At 45.5% G+C, this 12372-nt stretch overlaps 1 protein-coding gene across 10 annotated transcripts; it reads right to left on the reverse strand.

The window, feature by feature from the left end:
• Positions 1-824: 824 nt before the first annotated feature.
• Positions 825-8948, reverse strand: CDCA4 (cell division cycle associated 4). 10 transcript variants are annotated; one of them, XM_069951256.1, is made up of 6 exons: positions 8764-8948; positions 5013-5223; positions 4221-4288; positions 3962-4042; positions 2248-2493; positions 825-2079 (listed from the first exon to the last, which is right to left on the reverse strand). In XM_069951256.1, exon 6 carries the CDS (start codon positions 2071-2073, stop codon positions 1333-1335), a length of 741 nt encoding a protein of 246 aa, XP_069807357.1. In that variant the 5' UTR covers positions 2074-2079; positions 2248-2493; positions 3962-4042; positions 4221-4288; positions 5013-5223; positions 8764-8948; the 3' UTR covers positions 825-1332. The 10 variants fall into 10 exon arrangements, with proteins under 10 accessions (XP_069807357.1, XP_069807358.1, XP_069807365.1 ...); XM_069951257.1 differs by lacking the exon at positions 4221-4288 and having other exon boundaries at positions 5013-5217; XM_069951264.1 differs by lacking the exon at positions 4221-4288 and having other exon boundaries at positions 2267-2493.
• Between the last annotated feature and the right edge of the window lie 3424 nt (positions 8949-12372).

A 12372-nucleotide genomic window follows, 5' to 3' on the forward strand; every position in this document is an offset into this window, starting at 1 on the left:
TTACAGCTTTAAGTAATAATTTAATATAAGCGTTAAATACAGGACCATAAGGAGGATTTGTGTAGACATTTGATGGCACGATTACTTCATCACTAAGTGCAGAAGTGGATAATGCAACCTGAAGCAGCGATGTTTTTATTTCACAAACCGAGGGGAAAAAAAAAATATCTCACTCTCCCCTTATATCTAGATTATTAATATGTGTAGGGTTTGTATGCATATGAGGAGAGAAAATACGCTGCTTTCTTTCAAATACAGACCATGGACAAAACTGATGTTACATCTGGTATTCTAACTGGGCTGCAATATTACGCACAACCTATTATGCACACAAGCACTGACCTGTTCACTTGCCCCTCGTTCCCCGCACGCTGTCTATGGTATTACATGTACAGACATCCAGCGGGGAGGCTGCAGGGAGCTGCGATCTTTAGATGTTTCAAGTGGCCCATAGAAGAAAGCGGTGGTCCTATTACATGGAGCCATGGCCAGCAGACAGTTACTACCGTCAAATCAGAAATTTAATTTTGGTTTGCACTTTAAAACAACAATCAGCCGACAACGTGCATGTTGGCTGATCGTTGCTTTTAAACTATTACACTAAACGATTATCTGACGGAACAGACGATAATCGTCTGGTGTAATAATACCCTAAAGCAGCCAGGATCCACCCCAATCTTATACATGCCCTTTAAAGAACTTATCCCAAGTTAAAAACCTGATCAGTCGGGGTCCAGCCAATAAGAACGCTTCAAATGTAAGAAATGTGGTCTTTTGTTCCCATTGTAAATAAAGCAGCAGTGTGCACACTTAGCCGCCACTGCATTTACCCTCTAGGATTGACCAAGATAGGCAAGTATGGCGCTTGACTTTCTTATGCGCTCAAACAAAGAGTGAATGATGCGGCTAGAGAGCATGCACTGCCTGAAGATCCCCAATGATTAAAACTTATCACCTTTTCAAAGAATAGGCAATAAGTATCAGAATAACCCCTTTAATGGCACAATAGTAGTAAAACTTAAGGATGTGGAAAAACAAGACACAATCTGATAAGACACTGATTTGTATAGTACATAAGGGAATATAGAATGAGGATCATTCCCACTACAGCTGCCAAAGGGGGTGCTACCCAGCTTTGCCAGGCTCCTAAATGACAAGTGTTCCCAGCTAGATGCCAAAGCTTTGTGGAATGTAAAACGGTGGCCATGTTGGTTGCTAGTCATCTTTCCCAGATATAACCTGGCAGGACAACATCTTAGGGGTATCATATGTGGAAATGTTCTGTAACCAAACCATAATTCAAATGTCTGTATGTATATTTCAAAACAGTCTTCAAGATTCTACAAGAATCTCCACGATATGATCAATCTCATTGAGCTCAGCCTTGCAGTGAGTGGGTGCAGGGGACGGAGATAAGCTCTCAAGCATATCGCAATGGCCTAACTTAGAATTTCCCATCATCCCTGTTAGCACAGTATCCAAGTCATAATAAGAAGTGTCAACTTCAGAAAACAAGTCTTCCATGGAATTTGTATTTCTATTCTCCAATGTTTCGAATATATGGTCTAAGGATTTTTGAAGGTTCGCTTTATTTTCCTGTTGACCTTCTATTTCCCAGAAGCCGGATGAGCCATTCTGTACTGCTTTCACCGAGGTGACCGTCGAGAAATCTGCAATCTCCTGAGTTTCTTGAACCTCCAACTCTTCACTATATGTAATATAGGTGTCATCAATGTGTTTCTCTTCAGACTGATCCTTAGAGGAACGGCACAGAATTTCTGTCGATACAAGACGATCCAAAGGGGCAGGATGATCGGTTTGGTGCGAGTGGAAAAACTGCCAGCTGCCGTCTTGAGTCATTTCTTCTTGTATCTGCCTTACTGTGTTGGCAATCAGCACCGAACGGCAGAGGTTTGGTTCTACCAGCATGTGGCACAACTGAAGCTTTACTAGTGACATGTCCAGCATAGACTGACGCTCTAGCGTATAGGAAGGAAGAGTCTTTAAGTCGACCAAGGACCCATCAATCACTTCTGCCTCAATGCACTTTCTTTTAATTCCCCGAGTAAACATGGTGTCCTGTAAAAGGTGGAAACAGAAGAAAAACGGGTATAAACGAAAGCACAGCTCAATGACACACAAAAGCTTAATCTGGTCAGAAAGGTTCTGACTTATAGTGAACTGATGCACGATCAACAATAGGCTGCCGATGCACTCACAACCACTCGCTCTGAAATAAACGTATACCTCTTTAGAAGGCAATTACATTGTTTCCTTGGTGTGTGTACTGCGGCACATTGAAGTAAAGAAAAGTGGCATACAACTTTGGTCCTGTTCATTTCTAGGCCAATGATAAATATAGTCTGCACTGGAGAAAGCATGGTGCTTTAGAGATCCTTGATCCACGGCACAATAAAGCACTATGGATGGTCCTCAAATGAGAAGAGCGTTTCTAAATAAGGCATCAGGAAACCCCAGAGCCTTAACTCTGCACTGCACAGAAAATGAAAATACACTGGTTAGTGCAAAATACATATGATTTAATAAGTCACATAAAGGGCAATAGACACCACCTGGCTGCTGCGTCTAGAAACTTACACGTGCTCTTATTTCCAAGAATCCATTCATTTCAACGGTTGGCCAGCTCTTGACTAAAAAAAAAAAAAAAAAAAGGACCCATCTGACACTGCTCTCCTGAGATCCTTCCATGCATGCTCAGCATGTTTTTCTGCTTAGCGTCTGGAGAGTTAAGGATCGACTAAGGAAAAATCCAATATACCCTATTAGTGTTGAGTGGACTTGTCGAACTGTTCGGATTTGGCAACGGTCTCAGAACCCAAATTGCTTGCAATTTAACTCCCGGTGGCTGGAGAAGTTGGATGCCACCCTATGGCTACCTGGAAAACACAGATACAGCCATAGGCTGTATTCATTTCTTCCTGGCAGCCCTAGGGTAGCATCCAACATTTGGGTTCTGAGACTGTTGCTGAACCAGAACAGGTCAGTAACGGTCCATTTACACAAAAAGATTATCTGACAAATTATCTGCCAAACATTTGAAGCCAAAGCCAGAAACAGGCTATAAACAGAGAACTGGTCATAAAGGAAAGCCTGAGATTTCTCCTCTTTCTAAATCCATTCCTGGCTTTGGCTTTAAATCTTGGGGTCCCTTTACACAGAAAGATTATCTGCCAAAGTCCGCTCAACACTACTAGTTTTCTCTCTCCTGACAAGCCATCAGAAAGTCCTACATGCTAGATGTTCGGCCCACTTTAATGAGCATGGTGTACTTTATTCAAGAAGGTGGTCTAAATGCAGGCAATGCCCAGATTGATGAAGCTGAATTTCAACATACGTGATCCTATGTTCTGGGCACCCATAAAAATCAGCAGCTCACTCTCCCTGTTGGCAACACATGTACACTCAACTAAACTAGGCATGAATGGCTGCACTTGTTTAGCCAACAGCTACTAAAGGTGAAGTAAACTAGAATGCATTTTCACAGATATTGCTCAAGCTGACTGCACTACTGCATTTGCACAATAGATATTCCTTTCCTTTTTAATTTTAAAGTAAAGGACAACTCCAGTCAGGGCAATTTTTTTTGTAAAGGTGTCAGGGAGGGGGAAGCTAAAAGAAATAATGTGCTCTCACCTCCCTCGCTCCAGCACTGCTGCTGCGTACTGTAACGAATGGGCTGAGTGGGCCTGCCACCTTATAATCAGGTCCCCTCTGGAACCAGCAGAAGCAGCCAGGGACTCTGGACTGAATTGGTGGTACCTAGCTTCAGCGCTGGAGCCAAGGAGGTGAGAGCACATGATATTTCTTTCAGCCTACCCCTCCCCTTTACAAAAAAATAGAATAAATAAATAGAAGTCGTCCTTTAAATATGATTTTTTTATTTTTTACATTTTGTTAGGATCTTGTATACATAAGGCCAGACAGTGGCCTGACATTGCACCTTTCAGCAGCAGGTCTACTTGAAAGTTGCAGCCTGAGGTGGGGGTGGGAGTGGATGGGGGGCTACTTTACTGGTCCAGTGCTGAGGATAAAGAACAAGGTTTCAGTCTCTGACTGATTTCGTATCTGTTAACAGATAAGCAAATCAATGACAATACAAATGTGATTCCTACACTGTAACTTGTTTACTAAACATATTCATTAATAAAAATTCTAAAGAAAAAAAATAATTGATAAACTGGTATTTTCCCCTGACTTACATCTGCTCCATAATCTCAGCTGAGGGGGGCACTATGGCGAGTTCACTGAACACTCCGGCTGCACTGTGCTGTATATAAATAGCAAAAGAAATAAATAAAAAATAAAAAAACTAACAAAAAACAGTGCTAGCAACGCATGGGTTTCACTTAGATTTCATGCACATGGCACATATCACCTACCATGTGTCAGGGTGCAGGGCATTAGACTCGCTCACTTCTTATATACAAATTGGTTTCCCTTTTTATATAAAAATACCATGATTTTAAATCACTATCACAAAATTATCATGCAATAAACTCAAGAACTCAAGTAGACAAAAACACACGAACAGGATGAATTATGCAGAAACATATGAAGATTGCTTAATTTTACATTTATAGACAGAAGAAAAAAAAACAAACAAAACAACAACTATGGTATACTTACCTCCCCAGCATGGTTACCTGATGGGCTGCATCAATGGACTGCATGTCAGCGCACACAGGAATAACAGAAGTGATCCCTACAAATATCTTTATAATGCATTAGATACTTAGACACATAGAAATAAGCAATGACCTCAGTAGAAGCCATTAGTGACCATCAAGGGAAATAGTCGCTTACCTAGCCTGCTCGCTGGCCTTTTCCAAGCATGCATGCAAATGGGGGGAAACAGCTAATAGCTAGCAAGAATGGATAGCTTACAGTAGACACATACAGCCAATATGATCTCTTTCATACAGTGAAGAAAGCGGCTGCAAACAGCACACTGGCAGAGGTGGGCGATTGTGCATAACAGTCTATAAGCGTACCTTGTATGTGGAAGCTGAAGAAGTCTGTATAACCTTAACACCTACTGTAACCGAGTACCTCCTCTATTAACAATTCAGTTCCCTCCATGCTTGAAGCCGCGGCTCTGTAGACAGCCCTGTCTCTGGCTTTTTTACAAGGCGGGATTTGCCATCTTTCCTACAGCCGTTCAAGGGATCGGATTACACGTGACATAAAGCAGAGCCACTGTTCCTAGAAAAACCGCATTATATAAAGAAGAGTCTTCTAAAAGGGGAAAACTCTATATGGAGAAGGGACACAGTGGGAAGACCTACAAATTGTGGGAAATGTATCATGTCTGATAGTTGGGGCCCCATCGCTGGGACACCTACCTTTCAGGAAAAAGTCTAAGGCAAATCCACCATGTGTGAACATTAGCAAATCCTTCCAACCTCGGTCAGACAGGCAGGGTTTGGAACAAACAGCAATGTAGGATGAAACAGTCAAAAGATGTAGTTTTCTAGAAAGCCATGACAAGCACTATAGAGATAAGGGTCACTGACGAGCAATAATGATCCCTTTTACAGGGCGTTCCCAGATGTATATGAAGCTTATTTGTTGTTTAATGGGAAGGTCTGCAAATTTATGATTATGAAACATGACACTAAGGGTAGCTTCAAGTTTGCAGCAAAATCCGCTGTGGATCCTGGTATAGTGAAGTTCTATGGGGTCACATACATATGGGGTCATTTTCATTTCACTGCTCGGCACTGCGGCTGTGTGAGGCTTTCCGGCTCCCCATCAGCCAATCAGTGCTGCCGTGCACTGATTGGCTGATTAGGAGCAAGGGGAGCCGGAAGCCTCACACACAGCCGCGGCACCGAGCAGGTAATGTATGCTGCGGGCGGCAGGGGGTTAAAGGAGCCGGGTCACATCTCCACAGCGGAATGAGAATTCTGCTGCGGGTATGTGACCCCATAGAACTTCACTATACCAGGATCTGCAAACTTGCAGTGTGAAATCCACTGTGGATCCGGTATGTGTGAAGCTACCCTTAAAGGGAACCAATCAGCATGATTGTGCAGAAACGGCTATCAGCTGCATCCTACAGATCTAGGATGCATCTGCCCTAGTGTTCCGTGGAGCGGGTGGATACAGCGGGAGTAACGCCTGGAAAACTGGGATACAGCCTATGGCTATGGCTGTATCCCAGTTTTCCAGGCGGTCCTCCCGCTGGATCCGCCCGCTCCACGGAGCGGGCAGACAGCGGGAATCATTACCGAGGGTTCGGGTTCGTACGAACCCGAACCGAACTCTGTTCGGACCATCCCTAGTACCGGAAGCCAGGTTAACTTTATACCGGGGAGGGGGGGGGGGGGGGGGGGGGGGGGGGGGAACTATTTACCCCGTAAAAAGATGCTGCTGGTACGCTAGAGGAGCTGCCTCCCTTTAATAGATCACTGTTTGCGATCAGGGACTTAAAACTTCCCATACCTGACAGCCTAAACAGGCACTGTCACTTCTGCAACATATGCATAGATTAATAGTGCAAAAAAATATAAGAAACTCTGTAATATATCTTATTAGATGAAAATGCTTTCTTCTCCTGTTAAGAAGCATCATACCTCTTCCCCCCCTCCCCTCCTGCTAAACGGTCATCCTTCACTCCCAAAACCAGCTTAACAACAACTTTGGTTTACTTGCCAGGACTTGTAGCAGGAGAGAGAGAAGAGAGAGAGGGATAGATATATAAAAGACAACTTGCAGAGCAAAAAGCTGCTTAAAAATGCCATATACAAGATAAATAATGGCCGCAGAAAGAGCTCCACACAGGACAGCTAAGCCTACAAAGTTCACCTGTAAGAACAGGTACACTTTAATAAAATCATAATCAGCCTATGCAATCCCCAGCTTAGGGCCCTTTTACACAGAAAGATTATCTGACAGATTATCTGCCAAAGATTTGAAGCCAAAGCCAGGAATGGACTATAAACAGAGATCAGGTAATAAAGGAAAGCCTGAGATTTCTCCTCTTTTCAAATCCATTCCTGGTTTTGGCTTCAAATCTTCGGCAGATATTCTGTCAGATAATCTTTCCGTGTAAAAGGGCCCTTAGAGACGGCATATGACAGAAGAGGAGAGACGCTCTGTGAAGAATACACTATATGGACAAAAGTATTGTACACCAACTCAATCACTGGATACTGATGTTTTAGGGTCCATTTACACAAAGATTATCTGACAGATTATCTAACTGCCAAAGATTTAAAGCCAAAGCCAGGAATGGCTTTGGCTTCAAATCTTTGGCAGATATTTTTTCTGTTTAAATGGACCCTTAGTCAGTCCCAAGTGCATAATATCCAGCCCCCACCAGTGCAGTCTGCCTTTACAGACACTAGTAAAAGGATGGGTTGTTCTTAGAGATGAGCGAACCGGGTTCGAGTCTATCCGAACCCCAACGATCGGCATTTGATTAGCTGGGGCTGCTGAACTTGGATAAAGCTCTAAGGTTGTCTGGAAAACATGGATACAGACAATGACTATATCCATGTTTTCCACATAGCCTTAGGGCTTTATCCAAATTCAGCAGCCACCGCTAAACAAATGCCGATCGTTGGGGTTCAGATCGACTCAAGCATGCTCCAGGTTCGCTCATCTCTACTTGTTCTAAAGAGCTCACTGGTACCAGCGTGGTTGTATATGGTAAAATGGAAGCATTTAGGGACAACACAAAGCTAAAGCTTACTCTGTCCAGGCATGGTGATAATTTTGCAACAGCTGGAGGGCCGCCCCTTGCTTTACATCGCTTTGGGTGTCCAGGCATGATGGGAATTGTAGTTTTGCAACAGAAGGGCTTTACTTCAGGGATGGGGAACCTTTGGCCCTCCAGCTGTAGCATAACTACAGTTCCCATCATGCCTGAACAGCCGAAGCTAAAGCTTCGTCTGTCCAGGCATGATGGGAACTGTAGTTCCCCATCCCTGCTTTACTTCCTCTTCTCCTACCATACCCAGCATGTCTAAAGACTAGGCTGTAGTCTCCACAATGAGATCCAACCAGTACATCTCTACACATAGAGGTCTGACACACTCTGGATGGTAGCCAAGCCTTCATGGGGCAGAGCTAAGCCCATGTGGGATAGCAGACTACCCCCACCCCACCATCCTGTGATGATATCTCCCCTGGAACAGGAAGTCAGAGCATGTGACATCACAGCAGGGTGGTCATGTGACCCAGCCTGAGAATACAGGGGAGAACAATAAATGTATGTGTATCCCAGACAACACCTATAGTAGTAAGCCTTCCCATAAGGGTGGGGATATAGAATACCCTGGAGGTGTAATGTGAGGGGGCCTGATACTTTTGTCCATATTGAGTATTTTGGACAGAACAGGGCATTCAGCCATAGGAAGAATTGTAAAAATGTGATGGAATGGACAGATTAGAGAGCGCCCCATTGTATATGATAGGGTCACATCAGCGACTAGACAACAATCAGAGCCCATGCCCGGCGCGGAGCATCAATGATGCAAGAGGCAAAAAGAGCTGCGGAGGCTTCCGTAGTGACGTCACCACATAGCTGCCCGATGACTAGAGAGCGAGGAGGCGCCATTTTCCTGTCGTCCATTGTTACATCCTTACACAAACGTCGGTTACACAAAGTAACTAATTAAACTGTACGAAACAGATGACGCCACTAATAACCGGCGACTACGGGCCGCGCACAGAGCCAAGGCCTCTCACAAAGCCTCACGGCCCGTCTCTCCTCCTCCCCTTTCCTGTCTCACTCACCGTAAGATGTCAGCCCGGTTCGCGGGAGAGCGGCATACACAGAGGCGGCGGGGTCGTGATTTCGATAGAGGAAACCGTAACGGCTTTCGTTCTCCGCCAAACGCTTCAAGTTCCGGCTACGTTTTCCCGTCCCGCTCACTCGGCAGACACGAGGGGAGGGAGCTGCGCACGTAGCCCCGCCCTCTTAGCATTGAGCCAATCGGAGGTTTGCATGAATACATAGTCTCCTCCCCTTTCCTTCTTTGTGATTGGTCGTGAGGAATAGGTACTAGGTTCGAAACTCAGCGGGGAGGCAGAGCCGGCTCCTGCCGTACAAAGGGCCATTGAGTGCTTTGTGCTGCGGAAGAGCCGGGACCGGGACTACACAGAAAAGGGGGGAATATGCCCCAACCTTAAAAAGCCAAGGCTAATGCTGCACTCCTAGTGGCAACCACTATAGCAATGGAACTGACCTATGGATACTAACATACACTCAGCCAGGGGCGTAGCTAAAGGCTGATGGGCCCTGGTGCAAAATGTTAGCTTGGGGCCCCCCCATCTCACCCGATCAGGCAAAGTCCTATCTAATGTTATATCCAATTACTCTAATGTGCCACCATGTTCTAATGCACTGTCACTGCCTCCATGGGGGTTGTAGTGCTGCAACCTGAAGAGCCACATGCTGCAAAACTACAACTCCCATAACAACTGTCAGCAGGGCATGATGAAGTTTGAACTTCTGCAACCTGGAGAAGTCACCTGATATCACCTGCAGTCCTATGTAACACCACAGATAACAGTGATATCCCTCTGAGTACAGATAATGTAGTAGTCACCTGCAGTCCTATGTAACAGCACATATAACACAGTGATATCTCTGAGTACAGATAATGTAGATGTCACCTGCAGTCCTATGTAACACCACAGATAACACAGTGATATCTCTGAGTACAGATAATGTAGTAGCTGTCACCTTGGGGCACCCCTACTAAATGATGTTCTACAAAATAAGAAAAGTGTCATACAGTGACTCACAGGTGACGTCTTTGATCTGAGGCGTCACTTTCGATTTTCCTCTCCATCTGGCCCAGACCTCCATGATGATGATTTCCAGATACGTTTCAGAACCTTTTCAGATACGTTTCAGATATCTTTTCAGAACCTGCGAGACAAACAATTTAGGCTTAGCACATTTCTAGCAACTTCCTTTCCTTTCTCCCTCCTGTAGGCTCCCAAAGTAACTGCACTGTGTGGGATGCCCCCTGTATGTAGGATTCTCTGCTGTGCCCCCTGTATGTAGGATTCCCTGCTGTGCCCTCATGAGCTAATAATGCCCCCAGAGGTGCCCCCATGAACTAATAATGTCCCCAGAGGTGCCCCCATGAGCTAATAATGTCCCCAGAGGTGCCCCCATATACTAATAATGCCCCCAGAGGTGCCCCCATATACTAATAATGCCCCAAGAGGTGCCCCCATATACTAATAATGCCCCAGAGGTGCCCCCATATACTAATAATGCCCCCAGAGGTGCCCCCATATACTAATAATGCCCCCAGAGGTGCCCCCATATACTAATAATGTCCCCAGAGGTGCCCCCATATACTAATAATGCACCCAGAGGTGCCCCCATATACTAATAATGCCCCCAGAGGTGCCCCCATATACTAATAATGCCCCCAGAGGTGCCCCCATATTTAATTGAACAATAATGGATTTGTTTAAATTAAATAATTGAACAACGAAACTGATTTTATTACAACGAAAATGTGTTTTATTAATTAAATATTAATTAGTACAGGAAGCTCTATAAGCTGTTAATTCATATTCCCGGCAATAGAGCATTCTGTACTAATCATCACTTTACTTTAATTAAAACATCAAATGTTTCTTCTAATTATGTTATGACAATAGCATTATTAGAAGAAACATTTAGAATTATATGTGCGCTCAGCTGATTGGCTGATTGGCTGAGCGCACATATAAAGAGCCGGTCCGCAGTACAGTGACTTCATTGTGCTGCGGACCAGCGAAGAGACAACATCGGGGTGAGTATAGAGCTCTCCCCACCCCCTCCCCTGCACTGCACCCCTCCCCTGCACTGCAAGGAAGGGGGGTCACTTAACCCCATTCCTTGCTGGGATGGGTGCAGTCTGACATCACTCTGGTCCCCAAGGGGTTAAGGGGGATGCAATACATCCTCCCTTAACCCCTTGGGGGCCAGACTGTAAGCAGCGATCTGTAAAGATGCTGCATACTGTAAGGAGCACAACACCGCTCACAATGATGGGTGTTGTGCTCCTCTTTGTGTGTTTTTTGTGTATTTCTCCCTTATTGTTTTTCAGATATCGGTATCCTGTGGATTACGTCGGATTACGTGGACTACGTCGATGACCAGCGGTTGTTTGGTGTGTTTTTTTAATAAAATGGTCAATGAGGGGTGTGGGGGTGTTTTTATTTGAATAAAAAAAAAATTTCACTTGTGTGTTGTCTTTATTTCTTTACTTTATAGACTTAGTAGTGGAAGCCGGCGATATTTTGATTCAAAAAAGTAAAATAGAACTCACTGAGCAGCAACCCATGGTTAGTCTATTATCATTATTATTATTTGTCATTATTAGGGGGTTTCAGCAGAGACCTGGATATGTGTATATACAGGTATACAGCCTCTACAGGGTATACACAGGTCATAGAGGGATAGGTGTGTATGACTATACGGGGAGGGCGGACAGGGGCGTATGACTATACAGGGAGAGCGGACAGGGGCGTATGACTATACAGGGAGGGCGGACAGGGGCGTTTGACTATACAGGGAGGGCGGACAGGGGCGTATGACTATACAGGGAGGGCGGACAGGGGCGTATGACTATACAGGGAGGGCGGACAGGGGCGTATGACTATACAGGGAGGGCAGACAGGGGCGTATGACTATACAGGGAGGGCGGACAGGGGCGTATGACTATACAGGGAGGGCGGACAGGGGCGTATGACTATACAGGGAGGGCGGACAGGGGCGTATGACTATACAGGGAGGGCGGACAGGGGCGTATGACTATACAGGGAGGGCAGACAGGGGTGTATGACTATACGGGGGGCGCAGATAGGGGTGTATGACTATACAGGGATGGCGGGCAGGGGTATGAGTATACAGGGAGGGCGGACAGGGGCGTATGACTATACAGGGAGGGCGGACAGGGGCGTATGACTATACAGGGAGGGCGGACAGGGGTGTATGACTATACAGGGATGGCGGACAGAGGTGTATGAGTATACAGGGAGGGCGGACAGGGGTGTATGACTATACAGGGGGGGCAGATAGGGGTGTATGACTATACATAGGGGGGCGGATAGGGGCGTTTGACTATATGGGGGGGCAGATAGGGGTGTATGACTGTACATAGGGAGGCGGATAGGGGTGTATGTATATACAGGGGGGGGCAGATAGGGGTGTATGATTATACATAGGGGGACGGATAGGGCGTATGACTATACGGGGGGGTCAGATAGGGGTGTATGACTATACAGGTGGGGAAGATAGGGGTGTATGCCTATACATAGGGGGGCGGATAGGGGAGTATGACTAAACAGGGGGACGGACAGGAATGTATGACTATACAGGGGGGCGCGGATAGG

Source organism: Dendropsophus ebraccatus, chromosome 13, assembly GCF_027789765.1.
Source record: "Dendropsophus ebraccatus isolate aDenEbr1 chromosome 13, aDenEbr1.pat, whole genome shotgun sequence".
Classification (NCBI taxonomy): Eukaryota; Metazoa; Chordata; class Amphibia; order Anura; family Hylidae; genus Dendropsophus; species Dendropsophus ebraccatus.

Excerpts from the sequence above, each read along its gene's own strand:
- CDCA4 (XM_069951261.1), bottom strand. The coding sequence starts at position 2,073 with ATGTTTACTCGGGGAATTAAAAGAAAGTGCATTGAGGCAGAAGTGATT.